This window comes from Epinephelus moara, chromosome 12 (assembly GCF_006386435.1).
Source record: "Epinephelus moara isolate mb chromosome 12, YSFRI_EMoa_1.0, whole genome shotgun sequence".
NCBI lineage: Eukaryota > Metazoa > Chordata > Actinopteri > Perciformes > Serranidae > Epinephelus > Epinephelus moara.
Window position 1 is genome coordinate 16,402,741 of NC_065517.1, and position 27,873 is coordinate 16,430,613.

The window sequence follows — 27,873 nt, forward strand, 5'->3', positions numbered from 1 at the left end:
CACAAACGTCCTCCTACTTTGAGTTGATAGAGACAATTTGAGTTTGAGTAATTTTTTTTCTTCTGTGACGGTAAAATGAATATCATCAGGTTGGGGACAAAACGAGACATATGAGGACGTCGACAGTTCAGACCAAATATCTAATCAGACAGATTAATCGACAATGAAAATAATTGTTAGCTGCAGCCCTACACTGTTGCTGTCATTACCTTAAGTATAATTAATTTAGAACTGCAAACAAACTCCTGCATCAAATGTACTTAAAACAAATCCACTCCTGACAGCCAATCAAAAGGATTTTCAGTAGCCATGATATAAACTCTGGTGAAACTCTCTGTTCGAAACAAGCTGTAAACTGAGTAGTCCTTATGAAAGGTTTTACTTGTACATGATTCACCACTGACAATAAACTCTGAGTGCTGTGTCAATGATGCACCGACCTCTGAGGTATTTCACTTTGAGGTATTCAGAGCTGGCCTTCTGTCCCAGCAGTGGGTCGTTCAACATGACTTTAGTCTGAGCTTTGATGCCCTCATAAAACTGGCCCATCGCCACGTGACTCAGCCCCTTCATGTACTGGCACACCTCGTTGTAGGGCTCCAACTGAAGACACCTCTGGAGGTCACATAGAGGGAGAGAAATTCAAAGGGATCAGAAACAGAAGAAGTATAAGTACACAGTTTAAGGTATTATACAGTGTTTTAGCTGATGAATTTGTGGATGCTACAATTTGTTGGTCATTAAGTAAGCCAAGGTGTAAAAGCTGCTGTTAAGGGCTGTACCATTTTTATTTTTTAGTCAAGCTTCAATGGAGGTTTCTGAATGAAGCTTCGAATGTCTGCCGTCATATATTGTGACATCACCACCTAAAAAATTATAAAAAATCCTCAAATAAATCAAGTGATTCATATAATTAAATGACTAAATAATCTTCTTTTATTTAATAAATGTAATTTATGGTGCTGTTAGATTCCTGTTGATCCTCCCTGTTAATACAGATGCCTGCATGGAGAGCAAACACTTTTTTGACTGCAGTTAAAATGATTTTGAAATGCTAAACACCCAAAAAATATGGATTGAAGCAGAATATTTCATCAGATAAACACATGTTGTGAATTTTACAAGTGATTATATCTATTTTTTCTCTCTCTTTTTTTTTTTTTTTCAGAAAATTGACTTTTGGGCTTCACAAAGCTCTGGAGTCATTGGAAATGTTTGGATGGCACGGATCTGAAACACTCCTACACATACAAAAAGTATAATATTATCAAAATCTGCGCAGCCTTATAACTATCTGCAACTGTGCAGAATGACTAGCATGCAAAATAGAAGTATTTTGAGTATATATAAGATAGGATTGGACGACGATGCTGTTTAATTTAACTGTGGATTCCTCTACCTTGAAGTTGCCTATGGCCTCCTGCAGCGAGCCGTGGTGGTACAGCATCATGCCCCGCAGCTGAAGAGACTGGATGTGGTTCTGATTCAACATGAGGGCTTTCTGGAAGCTCTCCATCGCTGACTCAAAATCACCCAGCTCTCTGGAAAGAGGAAGAAGAGATACAAAGAGAGTGACAGTGGACATGTTGTTAGTGAGACGGAGGGGAAAGGCAGGTACTCTCAATTCCTTAAATAAATAAAGGACATAAAAGACGTCATGTAACCAGTGAATATCACAGCCGTGCTGTACCTGTAGGCCTGTCCAAGGCTTTTATAGGCATCTATAAAGTCAGACTTCAACTTCAGTGCTTCTTTAAATGTCTCAATGGCTTCCTGAGGGGAGAATAAACAAAAATCTTTTTTAAAGTGACAACGGGAAATTGCAAAAGGGGACATGTGGATAAAATTCGGACTCAGCAGATGAGACCTTTTATCAGATTTATCCAGATCTACAAACTGTGGTTCACAAACATCAGACATGGCACTCTGCAATCTCTTTCTACAGAGCAGTATAAAAGAATGTGCACTGTAAATACAAAAAAATGTCACTATGACACGAACAAGGAAGTAGGCTCCCACTGGGCCGCCGGACAAAGGACACATTCACACTATTTGACCTTCTCACAGTCGCCGTTCGTACTGATAAAAAGCAGGTTGTGCAATGTTGACCTTGTTTCCACGAGGACTAGCTGCAGCAGATTTCACTATCAAAACAGTACTCAAGTCCAACCCTACATCATTGTACTCCATATGATCAGAGTAACAACCAGTATTAAATGCACTGCATGCTGTTTTTTAATAAGATAAGTATTACTGATAAGTGTTGCTGTTGTTTGTAGTCAACTGTCAGCCGTCTGTAAGTGCTGCACAGGGCTTTCCCCAGGAAACTGGTTAGCCTGGGGTGAGCCGAGGTGATAAACGCAACCAAAAAGCCCCATACACACATGACTAGAGGAACTGGAGGAGCCTTTCAGCCTGACCACAGACAAAGCCTTGCAGCTGAAAACCCACAGAGTTCAACAGCTGCTCTGCACTCGACTTAATCTGATATAAATTCACTTAAGTGTGAGAAAGACTGTGGATGTGCTGTTGAGAAAAGAATAAAGGATACTAAAATTTGAAATTAAACTGAACCTATTATTCCTTGTTTTCTGTCATATAAAATGTTGGATGTTCATTTAAAACATGGCCAAAGTTTCCAATAATGAGGTAAATGCATGTAGAAATAATCCATCCATCCATCCATCCATCCATCCATCCAGCAGCAGGCCAAGGAAAGCATCCCTGACATTCTCTCCCCAGCAACGCTTTCCAGCTCCTCCTGTGGGACCCCAAGGCGTTCCCAGGCCAGATGAGATATGTAATCCCTCCAATATGTTCTGGGTCTGCCCTGGGGCCTCCTACCAGTGTGACGTGCCCGAAACATCTCTAACAGGAAGCGCCCAGGAGGCATCCTGATCAGATGCTCGAACCACATCAACTGACCCCTTTCGACGCGAAGGAGCAGCGGCTCTACTCCGAGCTCCTCCAAATGTCCGAGCTCCTTACCCTATCTCTAAGGCTGAGCCAGCCACCATACAGAGGACATTCATTTCGGCTGCTTGTATCTGCAATCTCATTCTTTCGGTCACTACCCAGAGCTCATGACCATAGGTGAGGGTTGGGACGCAGACTGTTTGAAATACTCTATTCAGCTCCAGACACCTTATTGCAAGTGTTAACACTAAATACACTGCTACATGTAGCTACATGCTAACATCAGGGAAACATGTAATCCTAGTTGCTGATGTTGTTGGCAGTGACGGAGCAGAGATGCTGAGAAGGAAGACCTGCAAAGGCTGACCAATCAGAGCAGACTGGGATTTTTCGGGAGGGGGTCTTAAAGAGACAGGCACTACAATGGTGTTTCAGAGAGAGGGTGAATATAAGTGTTCCAGCACAGACAGTGCGAGGAAAATAAAGTGTTTTTTGACCTTTATGGCATGTAAACATGTTCTAGTGGAAACCCTAAATACAAGTACACACCTGACAGGTCCTCCTTAAGATCTTTTATCGAGAGGTTTCATCTTTTAAAGCCAGAATTAGAGACATTCAGAATTTTTCCTTTCCTTTCAGTGAATAGAGTAATTGCTTTTGATTTTTCTGAGCTGCTGCAGTGACTACAAAAAGTATTTTTCATCAAATGAATCACCACACAGACAAAGATAAGCAGTCAACCATTTAGCTGGCATACCCAGCACTCAGGGAACCCTCTGCTTTTGTCATCAGTCTACTTAACAAGAGCACTGCACGTCTAAAGTAGAGCCTTTAATGTGTGAAATGACACCCTGAAGGGTTTTTGAGGTCTCTTATGACATTAGGCCGACTGCCTCCACAGCACACAGACACAGGAAACTCTTGTGTGAAACAAAGCAACCTCTCTCTGACGAGAAGTCCGCTCAGAACACTCTCAGTCTGATGTGGTCACCTCTGAAAACTTAAAATCAACCCACACACAGCAGATTACTCTACTACTACTCTGCAGCTGCTCATATGTGATTACATGCATGTAAATTCTAAAGCGAGCTTTCACTCATGCCTAAATTCTGCATGTTGTAAGCATATTTTAAATGACAATATTTACATGCACAAATTATTTCTGGTTTTGTCCTTATGCCGAAAAGACAATATTCCTACTTCACTGTTTATATGGCTATACAAAATGAATAAAAAACAGACTAAATATTAGGTGCCAGTGAGCTGGTTACCTTGAGCATGCCTCTGTGGAAGAAGGTGAGGCCTTTATACAGCATGGCGATAGGCTGATTCTTCTTCAGCTCTAAAGACTGTTGGAAGTCTTCCATAGCTGCCACATAGTCCTGGTGAGAAAGCAAAGCACAGATCAGCACACAGATGCATTAAAAGGCGTGCATGAGCAGAACATTTGATAATCAAACCTCTGAAATGAAGAGCAGTGTTCCTCTGTGTCTGTAGAGACGGGCTGAGGGCTGCAGCTGGATGGCTTTGGTCAGATCGCTCAGGGCTTCACTGATACGACCCAGAGGAGACAGGATCTACATATACACAAACACAAAAATAGAAAGATAAAGCCTAAGAACATGTTCAATAACTAAAAATCCTGAAAATCATGTCTTTTCATGTGGTTCTTCTTATTATTTTATTTGCTACAACACTGCTTTTCCTGCCACTTAGAAAAATGATCAATGATCAAATCAGCTGAAAATAAGTTTTGTTTTTGTGTTTTCTTTTAGAAATTCAGACTGATGCACAGCAAAAGAAACCAGAAAAAGGTGTAAACATGTTGCCCGTGATCCTCTATTTCTGGGTCATTTTTTGCCGTGCAGGATTTCCTCTTATAGAGGTTGACTGTTGTTCTGCAGGAAAAGGTGGGGTGAACACTTTCAGAGTAAATGTAAACATTATTGTTTTAAAAAATAACAGATAGCATCTTAAAGAATGAGACTGATTTGGCCTTTGGGTTGCACAATGTTGTTAAATCGTTCTAATGTGTGTTCTTAATGAGACTAATAAAAATGTGATGGCACTAAATAATAAGTGACATTCAGTCTAAGTCAGAATGAAGACAGGGTTGTGTACTTACGTGCGGTGTTGGACTGTAATTCCACTACATTTGGTGGTAACCTGACATGTAAGTTACTTTTTTAAATAAATAATGCAATTACAGTTACTGAAATGTAAATGGGCTCGTTATTTGTTACTTTTGTCTTGATCATCGCAGACAAACGCAGCTTATTCCCCAGATATTTACCTGGTTATGATCTAACGTCAACCATGATAATGTGCTGGTCAGGTGAGTGGCATTCAGCCCCTCTTGTCTTCCGTGTGTGTGTGTGTGTGTGTTTGAGGGACAGAGGTCGGGAAAGAGAAGGTGGAAGGTGGACTATTGCATACAATGTTTCTTTAAGTTATAAATAAGTTAGCGTTACTCAGGATGCCACTGGACTAGGGCTGGGGATCATTTATAAACATCAAGCTACCAGTACCCTTAAAGCTATATTGATACCAATAGAATACTTCATTCATTAAATTTTTTCCCCTATGACATTCAATACCATTATGTGGATGAAAGTACTAACTGTGTGTAAAATGCCACCACACTTTCGAACATCTTGGTGGCATCTTGGCACGTTGACCTGCTAACCCCATCAAACACATTGTGCTCGTCTTCACCACACGACAGACTGCATGGGTTGAAGCTGCTGTGGTAGTGGGCCGATCACATGCACCATTAAATCAAAGAACACTTGTGGAGATTATCTCAGAGCACAACCAGAAACATAGATATTTTTGCTGGTTCTGTGTGCAAAAAGGATCAGATGCAGGTATCGTTTGACTGAAGAAGTCTCCATACAACTTGGTGCGTCACACGACCTTACAGAGGCATAATAAATGCCGTGAGTCAATCAATAAGACAGTCAGCATTGGACTGTCACTGCACACAATGACCGACACTTCAGGCAATGTAAGCTTTCCGTCCTGAAAATACGGACATTATTTTTTCCTCCTTGAGATCAAGGACAAATTAAGGCTATAGAAGTGTTGTCTCTGTGCAAGATCTTCTTACTGTTGAGGTTAATATAATATTAATATTTACAATATAAAGGATAATCTCTGTGTGTTTATGCTTTTTATCACTTATTTCATTATGCCTATTGTGATAAGAAACTTGTCTGAGAAATACTTATTTCATTTTACTCTGCCAAGAGCATTAAAAATTGACTTGTGTTGCTTGATTTGGAGGCCAGTGGCAGCTACAATAAATACACCTATCAAAACATATCTATTGTGTTTTATTGTTCAGCTACTTACTTTACATCATAGTGATAATGGGTACAATCATAAATAAAACTTGACAGTCGTCTCGTCTCACAATGCTGCATGGCAACACTAAAATAATATACTGTGATTTATAGAGAACTGAAGCAGATATTTAAGTTACTTTCCTGAGTAATTTATTACTTTTATATGCAGTAATTAGTCAAGTAATTCAATTATTTTTGAGAGAAGTACCTGTAACTTAACACCAATTTTCAGTAACTTGCCCAACACTGCTTATGTGTGACTTGCAAGTCAGACTGATTAAACCGGAGAGGTATTAAAGTGGCATACGGCTCACAAAGAGGAAACGGCACATTAAAAAAAACACTCAGAGTGAAACCTTGTTACAAACTGGCAGCGTGATTCTCCTAACACTCAGTATAAGCTCATGTGACTTCAGGATCGCTTGTGTGTCTGAAGATTACTGGCTGAACACAACTACACAGTGTACGTTACTTGACAACTGTATTTATACTTCATAACAATGTGTATTTTTCTGTACACTCTTTATTGTGTCTTCTGCTCCTGGGTACATGGTTAAATTAACACTGATATATTTCACAGCTTATTGAGTTTCTCCAATTTTAAGCTACACTGATATGCCATATTGCAATTGAACATCTCATACACCGCCTTCGACTGTGTCTGCCTCCTTCTGCTCTTCTTTCACGTCTGTATGCAATCTAGGAATATGTTTAATAATAACATGCTGTGTTTCCTTCTTTTTAGCCACACTACAGCTGACTGCAGCAGAAATAAGCTGTGCAAATCGCATCGCATCAATAAGCTAGTGATGCTTCGCTGATCAGACTAGCATCAAAATGTAATCAGCTAAATTATTTTTGTTATTGCCAATGGGTGCAGTGTCTAAGTATTTGAAATCTCCTCTAAAAACCTACTTTTTCATACTTCTGAAAGAGCTTCAGGGGTCAAATCATACAAACGAGTTACTCCCTCTTTTCACCACTCTCTATCCAGGATTGGGCCTCACCTCTGCTCTCTGCTCGTAGACCTCTGGCCAGTTAGGCTCCAGGGTGATGACTCTGTTGAGCTCGTACAACGCCAAGTCAGCATTCTTTATGTCCTGGCATGGACACACAGGAAGGGGAGGCAGTTACATTTTGTTGACATAAACCTTAATATATAGTGAACAAAACTGGAAGCAGAGCCACACACCCACACACAAAAAACTGCTGTCCAGAGTTTTTCCTGCAGGGCACACTCTCATAACCGCAGAGTCCTGGCAGATTGAATTTGCATTCATTGAATGACACACTGAGTCATTCTGCGTTCACCTGAAACTGCTGCTGTCACCAAAAATCCAGGACGCCTCTTACTTTTGAGACAAACAAAACTGAAGGCATCCAAAAAATACATAGAGACAACAACTCCCTGTGCTGCCAAACACCAGTGTGTGCTATTGTTTTAAATTAAATTTAGGGAACAATTTGGCACAAAACTAAACGTGAACAGCAGTATACCAATTAAACTAAGATGCAAATAAAGGAAGTTGGTCACTGGGGAAAACACAGAGAGAATTTTGTGACTTATAATGTAAAGTATGAGTCATCTGCAGTGAATAATCTGCAGACCTTGACTCCAGCTACGGCACAGTTCTGAATGGTGAGTGTTTCTCATATCATAAATATTTGAGCAGCAACATTTCTCCCAAGCTTTTTATTTTGCAAAGAAACCCTTCATATCTTAATGTAAGCAATAATGATAACTTAAAGGAAAACTTCACCCCCTAAATGACCATTTGTATATCAATTGGGCACCTGTGTTAGATTAAAGCTGTGAAGAAAACCGTTTTTCTCACATGCCTTCACAGCGAATGAGGAATCCAAAAAATGGCGAATACTGTTTAAAGGGTGTCCGTGTTTAACAACAGCAAAACTATCTCAAAACATCCGTTTAGAAGCTCTCAAACAACTCGTGCAGTATTATCCAAGCCTCCCAAGGCATCCCAAAGCCTAACAGGCAACTGAATGGAAAGTGGAACTTATTGATGCTCTCTTCAAAGCCAGACTCCACTATCAAAAACAGTAATTTTACCTCACTTGACACAGGAGCTGCTGGTCTACCGCTGCCTCAATCAGTAGTTTGTTTGTAACTTGTTTTAAATTGTTAGCTCACAATCACTGAAGTCACACAATTACCTAAAGTACTGATGCCGTTTCTGTTGTTAAACATGGTCCCCTATGACTTTAATTCATCAGAACTTTCTGCGTTTTTGGATTCTTCATCCACCAGAGTCATGAGAGAAAAACTGTTCTTTAAAATTCAATGTAACATGGGGTGAGTATTTGACATAGAAATGGTCATTTTGGGGGGGGGGGGGCCGTAACCTGATTATTTGGTTTTTAAATGCTCTGAACTGATGACAATTTAATGACCAGGGTCCGACAACAACACAGCTGTGCTCCATCGACTCTAATGCAAAGATTTCCCTGTTCCACAACCAAAATCAAACCCTGAAAAGTGTAGGGTTAGCTAGCTAGCTACTGGAGATATAGCCTACTGAATGTATACACATGCTGCTTTTGCTTTTTAACGATTATAACAGTGAATAAAGACCGACCCTGCTGTACAGGAACCAGTGAAGGGAAGCAGGGAAACTTTGCTGATATTGAACCAGCTGTGTGTCATCACAGTGTGCACAGATGAACATTGTTTGACTTCCCCTGGAGATCCCTGCCCGTCCAGCGGCAGAGGTCCGGGTGCTGGCAGCAGCACGGGGGTGAAGCCAAACAGTGTTCATCTGCACACACTGCGATGCCACACAGCTGGTTCAATATCAGCAAAGTTTCCCTTTATATTCATTGTCTTGTGTGGCGATCAGCAGTGATGTGGTGGTTCACTTTTACACTGTGATCTGTAGCCTATAGTTCGGCTTTAGCTTCTAACTATCTTTGTCTTTTTAACCTGTTGTTGCTGCTGAGTCAGTTTGACATCCTGGATATATCCTTCAAACACAGACTGTAGACCCCTCTGTCTGCTTCTCTCTGGAATCACTCTTTCATTTGTCCAAAAATATGATAATATTTCTTCAGGGAGTGCAGTTAGTTACAGTGTGGGCTCCATGCTTACTCTGACAGCTTGTCGGTCCATCACAAAGGGGCGGGGCTTAGCAAAGGGTCAATTCCCAAACAGAGGGAAATAAAAGAAAATAAACACAGAATAAAAATATAAAGAAGGAAACTGGTGTGTAATTAAGGCCAAACAGAGCAGCTGTATTCCACGTCTATCACTCACCTGTAGACTTTTCTTTCCATAAGCTATCCCTCTCCCATAGATGGCACTGACCAGCTCTGGGTCGCCCTTTAATCAAAGACATAACCCGTCAGGAAAATATTTTTGGCTTCAACACAAAGAAAAGAAGTTGTGTTTTCATTCTAGGTTGAAGAGATGTAGCAGGTGACAATATATCAAAGTGCTTGAATACTAAAACACGTATTAAGAGTGAATTATCTGCTACTCCAGCTGCAAACACACCTGTAATAAGAGTGAGAAGTGTTTGATGGCTTCATCATAAAGGCCGTTGCCTATCAGAACGTAGCCTATAGCTGCAACAACAGAACAAATGGTGGTGAATAACTGTGAAAACGTCACGGAAAAATCATGTCAATCCGTTTAGCATAAATAAAGTTTTTAGTATTTATAACAACATGCAAACTTACCGAGTTCTTCGTTTGTGTTGTGGTTATCTACAGGGAAGGGGATTTTTTTCTGCTCTATAAACAACTTGGCCTGGTTCTGTGAGAGATGGAAACAAGACAAGGTCAACAACACATATAGGTTAAAAAAAACAAACAACCCACACACATCAAGAGACGGATTTGACATGCAAAGCTTGTTAAAAAAAAAAAATAGAGCAAAGGTTTCCTGTGTGAAGGCAGTTACAGAAACACAGAATAACACTGAGAGTCTCAAAGGTGGAAAAGTTAAAAACACTTTTCTACATAAGAAAAGCAAATTAAATTCATTCATAAAGCTGAAAAAAGTAAATTAAAACCTTTATCAAGAACATTTTTGGCAAGTTAAACGGGATTTCTAATTTAGCTTTCCAGCATCTCTCAAGGTTACACTGAGAAATTAATCCCCTGAGAACAGAGAATACAATCCTTTCAAATGTCAAGGACGTTCACCACTGCAAAGCCACTTCTTGTGTAGCAATAAATATTCTGTGTGTCGCATCAATGGGCTATATTTCTCTCTCCTTCTCAATGTGTCACATTGTGTTTACCGTGTAATCCCGAATGGAGAAAGGCAGCGTGACAAACACCATTACGGGATGCAAATTTGACAGCATGCAAATGTTGCTGTGGCAGCATTTTGGGCTTCCAAAACAGCAACAAGACAACTGACAAGACAAATGCTTGCTACATTCATACCATCGGATTGCCTCGCATAACAAGGAACAGAAGCAGCTGCTGCTGGCGTGTGGTCAAAAGGTGGAGGTCTGTTTTTCTCGTCTCTACCCTCCGCGGCAGATATTTTCTTGAACGCTCAGATGTGTGTATTCCAGTTTTTCTTACACTTGTCAGGCTGCAGTGGTCTGAATTTGAAACACAAGCTCAGAGTCTTCACCCTGATGACCTCCAGAGCCTCTCACCTTGCAGCAGTGATACAAATGTGTAGTCAGGGTGTGGTCAGTACACTCTGACATCTTTAACCCTTTTCACACAGTGATCCTGCAACAGGGCCGCAACAAAGACCTTTCATTACTCAAGCTTTTCCTTTTTATACAGAACAAAAGGACGCCAGCATAACATTGCTCCAGTGTGTGATTTTAGACAGCATGACTCCATTACAGAGGCAAAAGAGGCGTGACAAGTGTGACATGTAAAGCCTAGTTCACATTACACGATTTTCACCCCGATTTTGACGTCGCAGAGGATCTTGAGAGCCACCTTGGGTCGGAGGTGAGTCGGCAGATCGTCTGCCACGACAAGTCCTCATGTGTGAACAGGCCTACGAGTCGCCCCCTCATCTGCGACTGGGACTGGATATCCAGCATGCTAGAAAACTGGAGAAGTCTGACACGACTGACAAAGAGCATCAGCCAATTGCCCTTTTTAGATAGGAGTTGTGCAAATTTGCAGGAAAGCCCAATCAGTCTTTTTTCAGCATTGGCAGTATAAAAACAAAATCGGGGAGTGCGGCAAAATGCCGCCTACCTACTTTTGTTTATACAGAATGTACCTTTTTCGGGGCAATGGGGGCCACAAAACGTGTAGCTCAGTGTGTGACATAAACAGTGACGTGGGAGGGAAGCCACAGCTGGTCAGACCTTCGGGAGCTCTGTGCTTTCTCTCGTAAGTTGGCCCGTTCTTCACTGTCCCCGTCATTTGACAGTTAATGGCCTCTCCGTTTGCAAGGACAAGGAGGGCGCATAATCCCTTGTCTCCCCAGTTGCTCATCTTTACAGTGTCTGTCAGGTTTGCGTTTCCCTCTTGCTACTAGCTGCTCACTAATTCCTGCTATCAGCTGTTTCCTGTTTATCCACCGCCAGTGGGTCACATGTGCGGCGTCATCAACAGCTCCTCCCACAAGTCTCCAACAGCCCCTCCCGTTGCGGAAGGCCGCCTCGGTCTGTTTAAACTAAAAGGGCTCCGCCAATATGTCTGCCCTACGAGGCGGAAAATTGGGCACCTCAGATCAACTCGCCAATCCGGCTCTGTGTGTCTAAACGCTCGCAGCTTGCCGGCAAAACGGCCCAACATTTGCGGAAAATCTGGCAGTGTAAAAGGGGCTAATAACAATGACATAACATGGCAATAACACTCATTTACAGTCCCTGTTATATGGCAGTTGATCTCGTCCTCTGCTCAAAGGGTAAGGAGCCCCCGGACCTCATTGTCTCCCCGATTGGAAGACATTTTCAGTTGTTGTTTTTTTCTTTGAGTTAGCTGCTAACTGCCACTTTTAAACATGTCATCACAACGTCACACTTGTCCCATCCTGCCAGCTATCCCTTTTACACAGTCGTCGAGTAAACGTTTTTACTACCTCTGCTGCCGGCTTAAAGGCGAGACAACGCTGTCCCCACATTGCCTGATTGTACCTTTTATTTAGAACAGTGAGGCGAAATAACAGCGGAGGCTACTGTTGGATGTTATATGTGCAACAGACTTAAAACTCTCAAGAAGAAGAGGTTGTTGATTCTTTTTAGCTTGGTACGAAATCAATATGCTTATTTATCTTTTTAATAAACATGCAGTAAGTCTCTTGCTGTTTTTCTGTAAGTTATTTTATGTTTTTCAGTATCAAAGAGACTCTGTGAGTCATAACTGTCACTCATTTGGCTCAAAATGTCAAACCACAAATCAAGGCATGTGTATCTTACTAAAACATGACCACAGTGTGATGTTTCATCGATAAATTAATCATGAAAAAGCAACAGCAGAAAGATAATGCAGGGTTTTTCAATTGATTCACAACATGCCACGCAGATATTTAGCACATAGCGCCGTGTTGTGCTGTTTTAGAAAAACAAGAAAGCTGCTAAGACTCGACTAGAGACCACAACTTTTTTTTCTAAAAGAAACAGTTACAGACCGTGGCTGTTCTCGATCTGATAAGTGTGTGGCTGTGTGTGTGTGTGTGTGTGTGTGTAAGTGTGAGGACTCACCAGGATCTTCTCTGCGTTAAGTGAGAAGACTGACTCGCAGGGCGGGTTGCTTCCCTCCTCACAGTCTGGGTCCTCCAACTGTAAAATTGAGGACTCTGAAAAGACAAATATTCTGAGCATTTATTGTAAGCACAATGGTTAATATCTATGTGACCATTATGCATATGTGAATACATTTCTCATTTAAAATTTTCACAGATTCCCATCCTGCTAAGTCTTTCAAGTTACATTTAAACCGCCCTATATGTCCAAGAAGAAATGCCTGAGATGTGAAGCAGAGCTGACACCACTCATGGCATGTCAGCAATGTTGTTTGAGGGACTCCACCTAGTTCTGCGCTAACAATAGCTAATTGATTTGATTCAAATGCTGTTGGAGTCTTTGTCCTGGCCCTGTCCAGTGCTTTCATTACAGTGTTTGAGCATTTAAAAAGCATTTTGATCATCCTATAGAGCAGTGGTTCCCAAGTGGTGGGTCACGAGTCCATGCTGAAATGACCTCAAGTGACTCACAACGTGTCAAGTTTGTATAAAACATACTTGATTTTGAAGTACAGTGAATTTCCGGCACAGATTTTAAAAGTGTATTGCTTAAATTCATAATTTTGGTTAGTATTTCCCATGTTTTTTTCAATTAACTTGACAACTTAACTGCATTTTACTTATATTAAGCTTGGGCTAAAACATGCAAGAACGCTGCTATGGTGCTTTATTTCACAATACACCCAGAATATCTCATCACTTCAGGACACGTGCATTGAGTCAAGCAGCAGAGTGTCAGCTTGTATGACCAGTTCACCTGCCACTACTATTAGTCCTCCACCACTGAAACACCATGCCACCTCCCTGTACAACCAGTCCCTGCTGTGTCAGGAGGTGAAGCCTCACACTTCCCCCTGACACACTTGAATAAACAAATTCACCCTGGACTGCAGTACAACTTTTGAGTTTAATTTGGAGCTATGTGCATTGTGTCCACCTCACGTATGTATATAGAAATACAGTCAAATCCATTTTTAATTTAAGTTACTGTCTGTAAGTGTTGTATAGCTTTTTGCTCATTGTTGTACATTTTGTTGCCCATATTTGTATTTTTTGCTCTAAGTTGCTGTAACAGTAAAATGTCCTATCCATCCATACACAGTGGGGACAGTGTGTCCCAAAAGCTGAGGTTTGAAATAAAAGCTTGACAGCTGGGTGCATCAGTTGTAAGCAGAATTTAACAGAAGCTAACTACCATCACAAAAACATTTTAGTTTTGCTCAGTTAAATAAGCAATTTTGCTGTGGAGCAAGTTAAAAACAAAATTTAGTATATTTTGAATGGAGTTTGGTGTTAGTCTCGTGAGGTAAGCTACAACATGCAGTTTGTAAGAGAGTTTTTCGTTAAGTTTGGTTCCTGTTATGTCCACATCAGTACACTCTCACTCCCGGGCTGCTCCTCTCCTTCGTTTACCTTTGGTTTTAAATCTCATTTACCCTCCGCGGCAGTAAAGAGCCACAGCTTATCTCAGTTATCTCCTCCGGGCTGTCACTGCTTGTTGTTATTAGCTTAACGTTAGCTCGCGAGCGGTTCAACAGTGACAGTTGAACCGGGGAGGACGTGGCAAAGTAACAGAGAAAGAGAGAGACTTTTACCGCAGTCAGCCGCGTACTCTTCCCACTCGGACAGCGAGCTGCATCCCTGCTTGTGGAGCTCATTGTTGAACAAAGTCAGAGTGGAGAAATACTCGGAGGAGAAGATTGCCCGACACAGGTAGAGCAGTGAGAGCGCTACCACAACAACAGCCCGGCTGGCAGGGGCCATGTTGTGCTACATGTGTGACGCCAGAGAGCGGAAGCTGCTGCAGTTCAACGAACACGCCCCCCTCACGCGCGAGTCTCTGGGAGGCGAAGAAGAAGAAGAAGACGAGTTAGAGCGCCGCAGCCAGAGAAGACCGATTGAACTACATTTCCCAGAATACTATAACACGCGGTCAGAACAAATTAAAAAGTGTTTCCGTTATAACTTTCAAATAAAAAAAAACTGATTTACACAACTTTCAGCTTTACTACAACGACTAATAAAAATAACATTAATAATTATAATAGCCATTCCTGTTATGTAGCAACATTTCTCCCAAAAATTGATTGTTCTTCATATTTTCTTTAAAATGTATCTTTTAAAAAAAAAAAAAAAAAACAGATGATAGATTAAGGTCTTCTTTGTCACATAACTTAAAGACATAACAATACACACTAGTCTTGTCCTTTTTTTTTTTTAATTTGGCTTCACTGAGCTTTTTTAACGGGGTGCTGGTGGGGAGTTGAGGAGAAAAAGGATGCAAGGATGGGAGGAGGGGGGGATAAATAGAGTATAGTAGAGAATAGTCTATTAAAACTAATCCCACCTTTACCCTGATGCCACTCATACCAATAGTTAAATAATGACGATAATAATGATTATGTAATAAAGTCAAGATGAGTGTCTCCCTATCATTATTATTATTATTATTATTATTATTATTAAATAATGGCGATTATGTTCTCCTGGGAGTTAAGCACATTACTACTCTTACATGAAGCAATAAAAAAGGGAACAAAAAAAGGAGAATCTTTTTATTTATTTATTTTTACAAATGTGATATGGTCGATATGTTGCTGCATGACAGGTAGAATTAATCAGATACGTTGGCTAATAACATGAAACAGATCACTGTGCTCTGTATCAATAATCTTAATTTGCAAAGTAATCTGTCACCAACTCTTTTAAAATAGTATATAGAGTAAAAAGTGCAACATTTTTTCTCTCAGAGGAGTAGTGTGGTGGAGTAGGAGTATAAAGTAGCCTACAAAGGAATTATTCAAGTAAATCACAAGCACATTAAACCTGTACTACAGTACAGGGCTTGACGTACTTCGTTGCATTAATCTGCACTTTTATTTTGAAGGCGCAGCTGTCTGGAACCTTTTCACTTCCGCTATCATTGAGTCAGATGCTAGCTGAGTGTTGTTGTGAGCAGTTGACAGGGCGAATAATGGGGAAAGATGAGTTTAGGTGTGTTGAATGTAACGAAAAAGCAACGGAGTTACACCGGGATTACAGTAACGGCATCCTGAAGATAACCATATGTGTGAGTTTACTGCTGACAACTTGTATTAGAGTTGTTTGGTTTACTGTTCATGATGAAGATGCTAGCTAACATGTAACAGCTAATGTAGAGATGTTATTACTTTTTTCTAAAACTAACACCGTGTGTGTGTGTGTGTGTGTGTGTGTGTGTGTGTGTGTGTGTGTGTGTGTGTGTGTGTGTGTCCAGGAGTCGTGCCAGAAGCCGGTGGACAAGTACATTGAATATGACCCAGTTATCATCCTGATTGATGCCATTCTGTGTAAGACGCAGGCGTTCAGACACATTCTGTTCAACACAAGCTTGAATGTAAGTAACATCAATCATGTTAACCCCCTTTCACATGTGCACAATATTAAATCATTCTAAAATGGGTATTGTGTTATTATAACAGGCCTTGTGGTGGACACATAAGTTGTCAAAGTGACATGATGCTCCACTTAATATGTCACAGGATTAAATAGATTGCTTCCTTAATGCATGGTGTTGTTCATACAGATGCTGTCATTGGTATGTGTGTTAAGCAGTGGTGAAATGTGACTAAGTAGATTGCCTCAAGTACCATGCCTAAGTACAAGTACGAGGTACTTGTACCTAACTTGAGTATTTCCATTCTATGCCACTTAATACTTATACTCCACTATGTAAACAAATTGTAAAGGATCTCCATACATCTTCCACCACTTGTGTTCGAGTATACTTCATGTGTGTGTTTGTACATTTTCTTTTCTGCTTCTCCAGATCCACTGGAAGTTGTGTGTGTTCTGCCTGCTGTGTGAGGCTTACCTCAGGTGGTCTCTGCTCCACGGCTCCAAGCAGAGCAGTGACCCCGCTGACATCATCAGGTACACCAAGGAATGGGAGTTCTACCGCATGTTTGGATTGGCCGCCCTCGGTAAGATGATAGAACCACAGCTCCTTAATACATCTGTTATAATGTTACTATCTTTATCACTGCTATATTGTATTCTAGAGTGTTAACATGGAGCACTGGAGCCATCTATCTACTGCGAACACATAGATGGTCACAGTCAGTGTTTTAATTCAACCAAGTATATTTACTCAAGTACTGTACTTAAGTACAACTTGCAAGTATTTGTATTTTACATGAGTATTTCTATTTTATGCTACCATAGACTTCTGCTCCACTGCAATTTGAAAGCCAGTATTGTACTTAAACTCCACTACAATTATTTAGTAAACTGAAGTTACTTTGCAGGTTCATATTAATAACACAAAATATAAATCAGCTGATAAATTAAGATGTATTATTATGGATGAAGCAACCCATCAGGATATAAAGTAATTAAAATACGCTCCACCTTTACAGATTGCAACATTCGTGATGTTCACATTAATGCATCCCTAATTACTATCTTGTGATGTAATACATATTATTCTGAAGTGTCTCATTCTGCATAATGAGTACTTTTACTTTTGGTACTTTATGGATATTTTGTTGCTAATACTTATGTACTTATAGTTAAATAAGATTTTGAATGCAGGACTTTTACTCATAATAAAGTATTTTACACTGCAGTATTGCTGCTTTTACTCAAGTTAAAGATCTGAATACTTCTTCCACCCCTGCAAGCAGGTTTTCACATACATGTTGTGGTGCATAATGCTCAAAAAAGCCAAAAGTCATAAATATTAAACATAAATTTACAAAGAAAAAATGTAAATATTCTAAAATGAATACAATAGAAGTCAAAGTCTGGTTCAGGTTATATGTTTTGAGTTTTGAATGAGAAACTTTGACTTGTAACCCATGCAGCATTTTTATACTTTTTTATTGCTGAACAAATGTGGGAATGCAGGCAGCAGTTCAGAGATCTGGAACCAGACTATATTTACCTTGGAGTAGGGCTTCGATTAATGACTAATCTAGTTTTCAGAGCCCAAAATGTTGTCTTTAAATAACTTGTTTTGGCCAACCAACAGTCCAAGTCTAAGATATTTTATTTACAATTATATAAAACAGAGAAAAGCAGCAAATCCTCATCATTTGAGAAGCTGGAACCAGAGAATGGTTGAGATTTTTGCTTCATAAATGACTTGATTGATTTAAAAATGGTTGTTGATTAGTTTTATATCAATCAACTCATCATTTCAGTGCTACTCTGGAGTCAAACACACTAGGGGATAAAGAATAGAAATGACAGACCTCCTAAATGTTGCTCTTATTGGTAATTCAGGGCTAACATTGATACAGGCTGAATCTTGCTGATATTTATTCATACAGGAGGCTACAGTTTCATCAGTATGTAACACCTTTTGTGTTGAAAATACATCTCTCTGTGTCTGACATGTCTGTCCGTCGGTGGTGTAGAGCAGTCAGTGTTCTGCTGCGGTGTGCTGTGGTTCCTCTGGGTGGTGGTGGGTCGCCTGCAGGGTGGGACCCTGGAGCCCAGCCTGCTCCTCAGAGCCCTGCTGCTGTCTTGCTACGGCAAAGTCCTCCTCATCCCCGCCGTCATCTGGGAGCACGACTATTCTCCGCTCTGCCTGGGCCTCATCAAGATGTTTGTGCTCACCTCAAACTCACAGGCTATCAGAGGTAGGAGAACAAATCTGTTTTAAGGGCATTTTCTCACTTACCTTAATCACAAGCAGATGCCAAAAATATATTCATCAGGACGCTTTCTAATGCACCTCAATCCAGAGAGAAATTACTGTATTTGAAGAATTACTTTGTCCCAGGGTTGACCCTTATACCTTGTGAGACACATCAAAGAAGTATTGGTATTCTTCCAACAACATTTTAAAGCACCAGCAGGTGGCAACTAACTCTGTCTGTGTTTGAAACAAATCCTCCGTGCTCCTGGAGCTCCTCACCACATAAACCTGCACACACGTACAACAAATACATTACATAACAGAGAGGTTCTACCCCACGTTTCTTCAGCAGCAGCAGCAGCTCTGTAAACATAAATCTGCTTATTATATTTGGCAGCTCGCCTGTGAGCCGCAAACAATGAGATTTTGTGAAGTGATTTATGGTCTGCTGCTCTGATGAGGAGTTTCTATACGTCATATCCATAAAGAACAAATGACAGTGACTATATTGCTGCTTGTTTCTACTGCACATACCAGTTGGCTGGAAGATGCTCGGTGATAAGTTAAAAACTGAACTTCTCACGAGATACGTTCAGACTGTTTTAGGTTTTCAAATTCTCTGCATGACTCCAGATTTTTCAGACGTGCTTTTACTAACATGAAATCAAAAACTGTCCGTGGAAAAATTGTGTGTAATCCTTATGTTCTCATCCTCCTCCCTCCCCTGCGTCTCCTCCCCAGTGATCCTCAATAGCAGCAGACGTCTGTCGCTGATGGCCGTGTGTTTCGGCCTGCTGTCAGAGACCTGCGTGGCTCAGGCCTGTAAAAAGCTCCCGTGGAGCATCCAGGACATGCTGACATTTGAGTGAATGACACAAATGTCCGTTATCTCAGGGATGAACAAGTGATCGTGGAACCTGTGCCAGAGAGAGACAGTTTTTAATGAGCCCTCTACAAATGGTGTCGGAGAAGATAAAGAATGTTTTGAAGTGTTCCTGCTGCTCAGAGCTGGAGACAGACAGCAGCAGAAGAGACTTTATCATTATTTTTTTGTACTCGGTAGAGAAAAAGATTCATCTTCATTTTTGAGGGACGTTGAGGACGTGGCTGTGGACTTTCTATTGTTTTTCCTTTTGTTTTCAAAGACAATGAGCTCAGGATTCCTGTGAGATTTTACTTGATTTAATTGCTTCATTAGGACAGACCTACCGAGAGGACCTACAGCATGGGAACATCCCTGTATCTAACCTGTGCCTTTCATACACTAGAAGACTTTGAAAAGACTTTTAAATATACCCTCTAGGGTCACTATTTGCAGGACTACAACTAGATTTCCTGTCCTGTTCCGGGTGGAAAATACTACGCCAAACTCCCTTTAAAAAATATGACAAAATAACAATTTCTTACATGTCCGCAAAAACACATAATTCTAAAAACACAAGATAAAAGGCATCATATCCTCCTGAGACCCTGTGTCCTCATATGAGAACATCACATTTGGCTTTACTTGATCTTATACTTGATTCTACTTAACTTAGACCTGTTGTCCTCGTTCGTGGATGCTCTTTGTGCCATCTAGTGGTAGTAAGAGCACATTACACCAATCTATGTAAAAACAAGATGGCAGCCATCTCTGCCAAGTCAGTCTGCAGCTGATCCCGACACAAAAAAAGCCATGGTCCAAAACCTGATCACATTTTATGGTTGAAACGTGTTTATTTATAATTAATAATGTTTGTAGTTTGATATGGCAACAAATTTGACCAATTTTAGCAACAGTAACAAGCTAAGACGCTGTTAATTAGGAAGTACTCATTTGAAGACATTGGGATTTTATTATTGTCTTGAGGACACTGGGACTTTGTTATCATTGACAGTGTTTAGGTTTTTATACTTACCAGGTCCTATTGATCCCAAATAGCTAGGAGGAATTAAAAATGCATACCAAACAAAAGTTCGGGTCTCAGGAGGATATGTCAACAGTATTCTTGTCAATTCAGCATCAATGTAGTCTATTAAGATAAACTGTATTTGGGTAAAACTTAACATTTTGGACTTTGTTGTCTCAACTCGCCATCAGCTTCCGTAGGTTAGCTCCACCATTTTGTTTTAAACTGTTTAAAAGAACTAAGATTTATCACCAAAATAAGTGCTGGTTGGTGGATCAGATACAAGCGGGATAAAAGACAGACACTCCACAACTCCACTGCTTACGCCTCCCTTTTTTACAGTCCAAGAGAACCAAGACTTGTTTACGTTCTTGCGCTTCTGCCGAGTACCCTCCATGTGTACTGTCTACATGGTTTGCTGTTTGGTGCCGGAGAGAGCACAGCTATTGGTTGTGGACAATGGTCACTTCATTGAACTTTAGTATTTGCATGAGCCAAGACTAAAAACTTCGAATAACATTAACCATGTTTGATTTCATCGTAACATTAAGACAAAGAAAGACTGACTTAAGACAGCTTGGACTGCGTTTTGTGACCACCTCACACCGAATGATCGAGATAACAGAAGCTTGCACCAACTCGACGGTTTCGCAGGGCCTCACTGTGAGATTGACACAAACACAAACCCTGAGGTCGTAATTTGACAATAACTACTTCTCTGTTTGGACAGGACCCAGACAACAGGCTTTACATTCTTTGGCTCGCTGGTGAAATGCTTATCTTAACTCACACAAACACAGAAACACACAGAGGGTAAGCTGTGGGAGTGAAATAGGGATAAGTGGGTAAATGAAGCAGACAGAATTGACTTTCACCACTATTTATTGCAATGCTGAATACTTACATACTGTATGTACATGTCAGTGTGATAAAGGAGGGACGGCAGATGTTAAAGTTTTGGGTCAGCAGGAGTAGATTTTTGCTCTGAGTAACCACTGTTTTGTTTTTGGACTTCAACTATGGATTGAATGTTTTTAATGGGATGTTGAGTCTATAGAATTTCAGAAAAGGGTGAAAACTGTCTTCTTGAGAAGTCGGAACCAGAAAATATTTGACATTTTTGCTCAGTAATTGACTTAAAATGATTATTTGATGATCAAAACTGTTGGTTTCAGCTCAAGACTTTGACAGTTCTCATGACAAAGCGATCATGAATCACCAAAATGAATTCTACTGTATGTTTTTCTCCCAATGCAAATGAAAGCAGGGTCAGACATTGATTTGTTGCAGAATGTTCAAAGAATGTTGAGTGAAATCCTTTATCACCACACATCTGATTCACAGTAATCATTATGCCACATGTGGGTAAACTTCACAAACCCACCTCTCACTGTCCCTGGAATGTGTGTGTCTGTAAACAGAGCAACTTTCAATCAGTAAATCAAGCAGACTGTTAGTCTGTGGAATGAGGGGAATTTATCCACTGCACTTACCTACAGTATGGAGGGGGAAGCTGAGTTAGCCTCGACCCTCGGGAGACTTTGCAGGAGTCGTGTCGTTGTTAAGAACTGCTGAGAAGTTGGACACGTGACGAGGCGAGGCTGAATTCTTTCTGAACAAAACCATCTGCTGAGAGAGGACTCGCCCCACCAGATCTGATGATATTCTCTTAGAGATGGCGGATAATGTGATGGATAGTTAACGCTGTTGGGGCTTTAGTTTCAAAACTATACCTTGGTACATTGTCAGATGACCTGAAGCTACCATTTGATTCACAGAGAAATATTTTTCTCACTGGACCTGAATATTTGTCTTTGCACATGTTAAAAATTAAGATTCCTATCAGAGAAAATGTCCAAAGTACTCTGAGATATTTATAGCAAATCCTAACTTTTCATCTATCATAACACCTCTGTCCTTTCTGCATTTGTTACAAGTGAAATAATGTCACAATACCTGTGTCTTTCTGTCACAGATGAGCCCTGACGTTTGGCAGGTGCTTATGTTTCTGTGATTGATTATGTCAAATGAACTTGCAGAGCGAGTTCGCCACGTTCTGCAAGAAACACACTGTATGTAAATGTTGCAGTATGTGCTCACTGAGCTGTCATATAGAAGTATGACAAGGGAAAATAAAGTATTTGTATTTAAACAAAGGATTTGTATGTGTTTTGTGCATCTGTGTACGTGTGTGTGTGTGTGTGCTGCGTCTGCACATGGATACATGTTATTACAGGCCAGTGAATAGTTGAGGAGACAGCGCACGGGTGAGGAATGTTTTCGTAGGTGTCCTCACCCCTGGGTGGATCTGTGCTCTAGTGTCTGTGGGGAGCAACACGGTCTGGATCACTTTAAGCTTTTAACACAGGAACACGTCACTCGGTCAGAGATTAACTGGTGTTTTTGGGGATCTTTCGCAGAATCATGGCCGAAAAGGCTGAAAAAAAGTGGTCCAGTTTGGAGCTCAGTTGCTCCACCATTAAAAAACAGTTAAATTAGGGCTTGTGTGCACAGACAGCAACGTTTTTATTTGTCTTGTCTTCTTTAATCTTACATTTATTTACCTGATGCACACAAGTGGAATCAACACTTGTTCTGTCTGTATAACTTGTTGACACTGTGTTTGATTCTCCAGGTCAAAGTCTGTGTTTGTGAGCAAACCCCAGAGGGAGTTTCTAAATGTGGAATCTGCAAAGTGTTGGTCAATTACTGTGGCATGCAGTGGTTTAATCTGACTAATCAGATTACTGTAACAGCAGTCACCTCGCAGCCATTTACCAGTCTGGACCAGTGTGGAAGCCAACGAGCTGAAGCTGGCGGATAAAGCAAACCTTAAGTCAATTTGCCCTCCTAGTACCAAATGCTTTGCTTTGGCTGAAAACTGAAATTGAAAAAGTCATTTTAAGTACAATTTGGAGGTCATAGACGATGTAATTTTGCATCTAATGATCCGTCATTATATTAAGTGAAAACAGTTGGCTAATATGCATCAAATATCATAATCCATGCTCCTTGTTTTAATACTAAATATATAATTAAGTATATTTGAGGAGAGGGAGGTGACAGAATTTAATGAATCAACATACTTCCTAAGTATTTTTCCATAAATAAAACATTACCAAGAGTCTTATGTAGCCGTGCTAGCAGCTCTGTGCTAATAACGTCACAATGCTACCATGCTAACACTGACAACATGCTGATGTTTAGCTCTTATAAAGCTCATGTCTACCATCTTAATCTGAGTTTTACTTGCTAGCATGCTAACATTTACTAACACTAGCACATTACCAGCACTGAGGCGAGGCAACTTTATTCATTTACCGTAAAACTATTATTTGCTTAAATCACTGAACTCAACAGGCCTATATTTGAGACAGGCCTTTAATTCCTTTTACACAAAACTGTTGCTCGGCAAAGACGGGAGATACAATCAAATTGTTTATTTGAACCAGTATGAATATTACTTGCCAGGCCTCAAATAACATATCAACTATGTGTTATGTAATGACACTTGTTTCGTGGTACCTGAGGATAACAGCACCCACCATACCGACACAACACCACTTTATCCTTTTAAAACAATATTCCCTACTTTAAATTATTTTTATGAAAAACACTTTTAATTCTTTTGATTGGCGGACCCTCGCAGACTAAAGGAATATGAATAATTTACCACCTAATCTTGAAATAGACACATATTCTGAATTAACGACAGCTTTAGAAAAAGTTGTTTTTCGTCATGCCGGTGAATCTGAATAAATTATGGTCCTCTCTAATGCTCATGGTTTCAGTAAAATGAACTCAACTCAGCTAACAGTGTGTAGCACCTCTGTATTGACAACATTTAAAACATTTATATGTGTATGCACAATCTAAGCAACTAACTAATGTTAGCTCAAGTGGGTAGTCAACAATCTGATTTTATACATCCAAAGAACCAGACCAGGTTTCTAATTGAGACAGGCCTTTATTTGTCAAAATGTGTAGCTATACCAGGCTAGTGGAAAGGAGCGGGTGTTTAATTGGGACTAGACTTTTAATTGAAGTTTTACAGTAGCATCTTCCATACAATGAGGCAATTTAAGGTGTTTTACATACAATAAATACAGCTAACATACAGGCAAAATCATAACAAAGTCTATACAGAGACAACAATTTCACTTAAAGGCAGTAGTGAACATGAAAGTCTTTCACTTGTTTTTAAAAGAAGTTAATCTGAAATCCAATAGTGGTCTAAACACAAGGTACACCCGAGGCTGCTGGGAGTTTGGGAAGCAATTTGGTGATAAAATAAAGATTTTTTTGTAGTTGGCGCTAGATTAAAAATCATTACAATTCATCACGAGGGGGACATAAACATCTGTGTAAAATTAAATTGTGATCCAATCAATTGATGAAGCGATATTTCACTGATAACCACAAGCTACAGACAGAAAAAATAACCCTTACATCATAGCTAGTTATGAAGAACATATTCAAAGCCATTGCACTGCAGTTGAGTCTTGATGTCGGCAGGAAGCAGCACACAGAGCTGCACAAGGGCGTATAAATATTCAAATGATGAGCCATTTAATTAGCAGGAAATACGCTGCACACTAACCAGTGGTCATTTGTTAGTTAAAGAGACAGCAGGTCTGTCCTGAACTGGCCTCACTGGGATCAATGGACTAAAAAGAGCAACACAAAGGAGAAAGGAGCACAATATAACAGAAATTAATTCAAAGGAGGCTTTAGTATGGCAGGAAAAAAAACAAATGTTCTCTATTTTAAAAGAAGTCTATGTGTTAATGTGAAAGACAAGCCAGCTCGTGCTTGTCTTCAGCTCTGATGTGACAGTCTGTCCCATCCCTCCCTGCGGAGAGAGTGATGCGCACCTTGGATTTGCTCTCTCAGTCAAGATTATGTTAATCTGCTGTAATCTCCCAACAGACGCTCAGACGGGCAGCACGAGACCAGAGCGCAGAGCAGAGAGAGGGAAAGACAACATGATGCACACTGCACCACAGAGAAGGCCTTTATACAGAGAGAGCATGTCAAAGCCCTTTTATCAAGCCTTTAAATGAATACTTGTTTTCTGATATACAGGGTTGAGTAGTCATTTCACTTGACATCAGCTCTGCTGTGGTTCAACTCCAGTGCAGTTTGACTGACTCACTTTTCAATATCAGTGGTATCCTGAGTTTGAATTGAAAGCTTTCATGTCCATTTAAAGATTGAAATGTTTTGGGGCTCTTCAAGAAGAAGTGATTATAGCACTTCATAGGCTTTTAATTTTAATGTACAAAGTAATCATTAACTATAGCTGCAGATACTTAAAGTGGAGTAAAAAGTATAAATATTTACCTGTAAGTACATGTTAAGAGTGGTTAATCACAGCAGGCTGTTAAAATACTCCAAGTTGGCTGCCCTTATAGCCATCTGTTCGTACTCACTGTTAAATTGGTTTATTGCATTTTAAGAAACACCTTCTGACTCTAAAATCTTTAAAGATGGTCAGAGAAACCCAAAATTCACAAAGCAGTGATACCAAACCACCAGAAAACATGCTACACATGTGCAGTTTAAACGGTTGCTGCGTGACCCATTTCTTCAGTCTCACAGGGAGGTTTGTGAGAATTTAAATAGAGTGTCGGAGTATGAAAATGTAAACAGTGTTATCATCATCAGTAATTCATCTGAAGCTCCCAGCATGAGGAGCTGCTACATCAAAGCCGTCACATCCTGCCACAGTAATGATCAATTAAACCGGAACTGCTCCGGCATGGCAGATACTCAAGACCAAAATGCAGATCGGTGCATTTAAATGCAGGTCAGAGCGAGATGCATTCAGGAGAAAGAAAGGAAGGAGAAGAAGTAGGGCAGCAGAGAGGAGAAGACTGCAGTTTGAGCTGAGGGAGCTGTGTCTGGTAGAGTTGTACTGGGGTTGGTAGGGAGGAAAGATGATAGTTTGTATTTTGTGTCTAATGTTTCACTCATTTTCAGCCCTGTTATCCATCTTTAGACATGGCCATGTGGATGTTGGTCCATACTGAAATATCTCATCAACTATTGGATGGATTACCATGAACTTTCATATTTCGTTTGACCTTAGTGCCACCATTTGCTTCACATTTGTGGTTTGGAGTTAAATGTCTCGACAGTTATTGAATAAATCACCATAACATCTGAGGCATTTATGTTCACATCAGGATGAATTGTAATAACACTGGTGATTACTTTTCATCTTCAGGTAGTGCCATCATCAGGTTAAAATGCCCATTTGTCCAATATTTTGGTTTATGATCTAGTACTTGCAAAACTAATGAAATTCCCAGTAATGGAAGAAGTGCTCAGATCTGTTAAGTAAAAGTAGAAATACCACAGTGTAAAAATGCCGCAGGTTTTCAGTATTATGCAAATACAGAATAGCCCATTTTAGAATAATGTTTATTATATAATTGGATTATGATTATTGATGCATTAATGTGTAAGCATCACTTTATTTGCGGCTGGTATAGGAGGTAATTGAGACCAGGGGTAATTCTAACATTTTTAGGTTTTAATGTCATGACTAAAAAACCTCTTGAACAATTTGGATACAATTTTTATGTATGTAACGTGTATCTGTTTTCTATTTGGTAACATTCATCATATATTTTCAGTGTTGGAGAGGTTACTTTTGAAATGTAATAGGTTACAGATCACAAGTTACCCAATTAAAGATATAACAATAATGTAACTATTTAATCATCTTATGAAAGTAATGCAACTTATTACATGTAAGTAGTTTTTGATTACTTTTCTAATGCATGTTTTTAAACTGGGCAATAAAACTAAAAAAACGTCCGGAAATCGGCTCTGCCAAAAAAAAACATTCCTTCACGGTGAGAAGATGCAAAGCAGCAGAATGAATGTTATATTCTACAAATGAATATAGGCTAGTAATCCCTTTATAAGGACCAACATTTTGATTAGTAACTGTAATTTAATGACCTATTTTTTCCTCAATAACTAACAGATTACAAATACATTTATTTTGTAACTGTAACTAGTTACTCTCCGACACTGTATGTTTTTAAAGGGCAATGTTAGAGTTACAAAACTCACTGAAACACAAGTTATGTTACATTTGCCACCACGTGCAGTGGCAATTGTAACAACACAAGTAAAACCCTTTATAGGAGCCACATTAAACATGAATATAAATATGGTTGAAACAATTTAATGTCCATTGAACAACGGGAACTGCCCATTGGTTCGACTGCCCATTGGTTCGACATCCCATTGTTCCGACCATATTAAACTCATTGGTCCGAAGTCCGTTCCGAAATCATCATGATGCCCTGTGGTTAAGATCTGGTTAGGTTTAGGCACAAAAACCACTTGGTTAGGGTCAGGAAAAGATCATGGTGTGGGTTAAAATGAAAA

The 27,873-nt window shown here is 40.0% G+C and overlaps 2 protein-coding genes across 3 annotated transcripts in view; one reads left to right on the forward strand and one right to left on the reverse strand.

Moving 5' to 3' along the window:
- The window catches only part of ttc13 (tetratricopeptide repeat domain 13), a 32,182-nt gene extending 17,405 nt beyond the window's left edge, over positions 1 to 14,777 (reverse strand). The window contains exons 1-11 of one of the 2 annotated variants that reach the window (XM_050057900.1): positions 14,550 to 14,777; positions 12,914 to 13,008; positions 9,960 to 10,035; positions 9,775 to 9,845; positions 9,535 to 9,600; positions 7,271 to 7,363; positions 4,377 to 4,493; positions 4,188 to 4,298; positions 1,691 to 1,773; positions 1,400 to 1,541; positions 441 to 615 (exon numbers count right to left, since the gene is read on the reverse strand). In XM_050057900.1, coding sequence (XP_049913857.1) covers positions 441 to 615; positions 1,400 to 1,541; positions 1,691 to 1,773; positions 4,188 to 4,298; positions 4,377 to 4,493; positions 7,271 to 7,363; positions 9,535 to 9,600; positions 9,775 to 9,845; positions 9,960 to 10,035; positions 12,914 to 13,008; positions 14,550 to 14,718 — 1,198 coding nt within the window. In that variant the 5' untranslated portion in view covers positions 14,719 to 14,777. The remainder of the gene's footprint in view (positions 1 to 440; positions 616 to 1,399; positions 1,542 to 1,690; positions 1,774 to 4,187; positions 4,299 to 4,376; positions 4,494 to 7,270; positions 7,364 to 9,534; positions 9,601 to 9,774; positions 9,846 to 9,959; positions 10,036 to 12,913; positions 13,009 to 14,549) is intronic. The other variant, XM_050057899.1, reaches the window with a different exon arrangement.
- Positions 14,778 to 15,887: 1,110 nt separating this feature from the next.
- arv1 (ARV1 homolog, fatty acid homeostasis modulator) lies at positions 15,888 to 22,612 on the forward strand. Its single transcript, XM_050057917.1, has 5 exons — positions 15,888 to 16,024; positions 16,211 to 16,330; positions 16,763 to 16,916; positions 18,354 to 18,578; positions 19,319 to 22,612. The coding sequence occupies exons 1-5, from the start codon at positions 15,929 to 15,931 to the stop codon at positions 19,444 to 19,446; spliced, it is 723 nt and encodes a 240-aa protein (XP_049913874.1). The 5' UTR covers positions 15,888 to 15,928; the 3' UTR covers positions 19,447 to 22,612.
- The last annotated feature ends 5,261 nt before the right edge of the window (positions 22,613 to 27,873 follow it).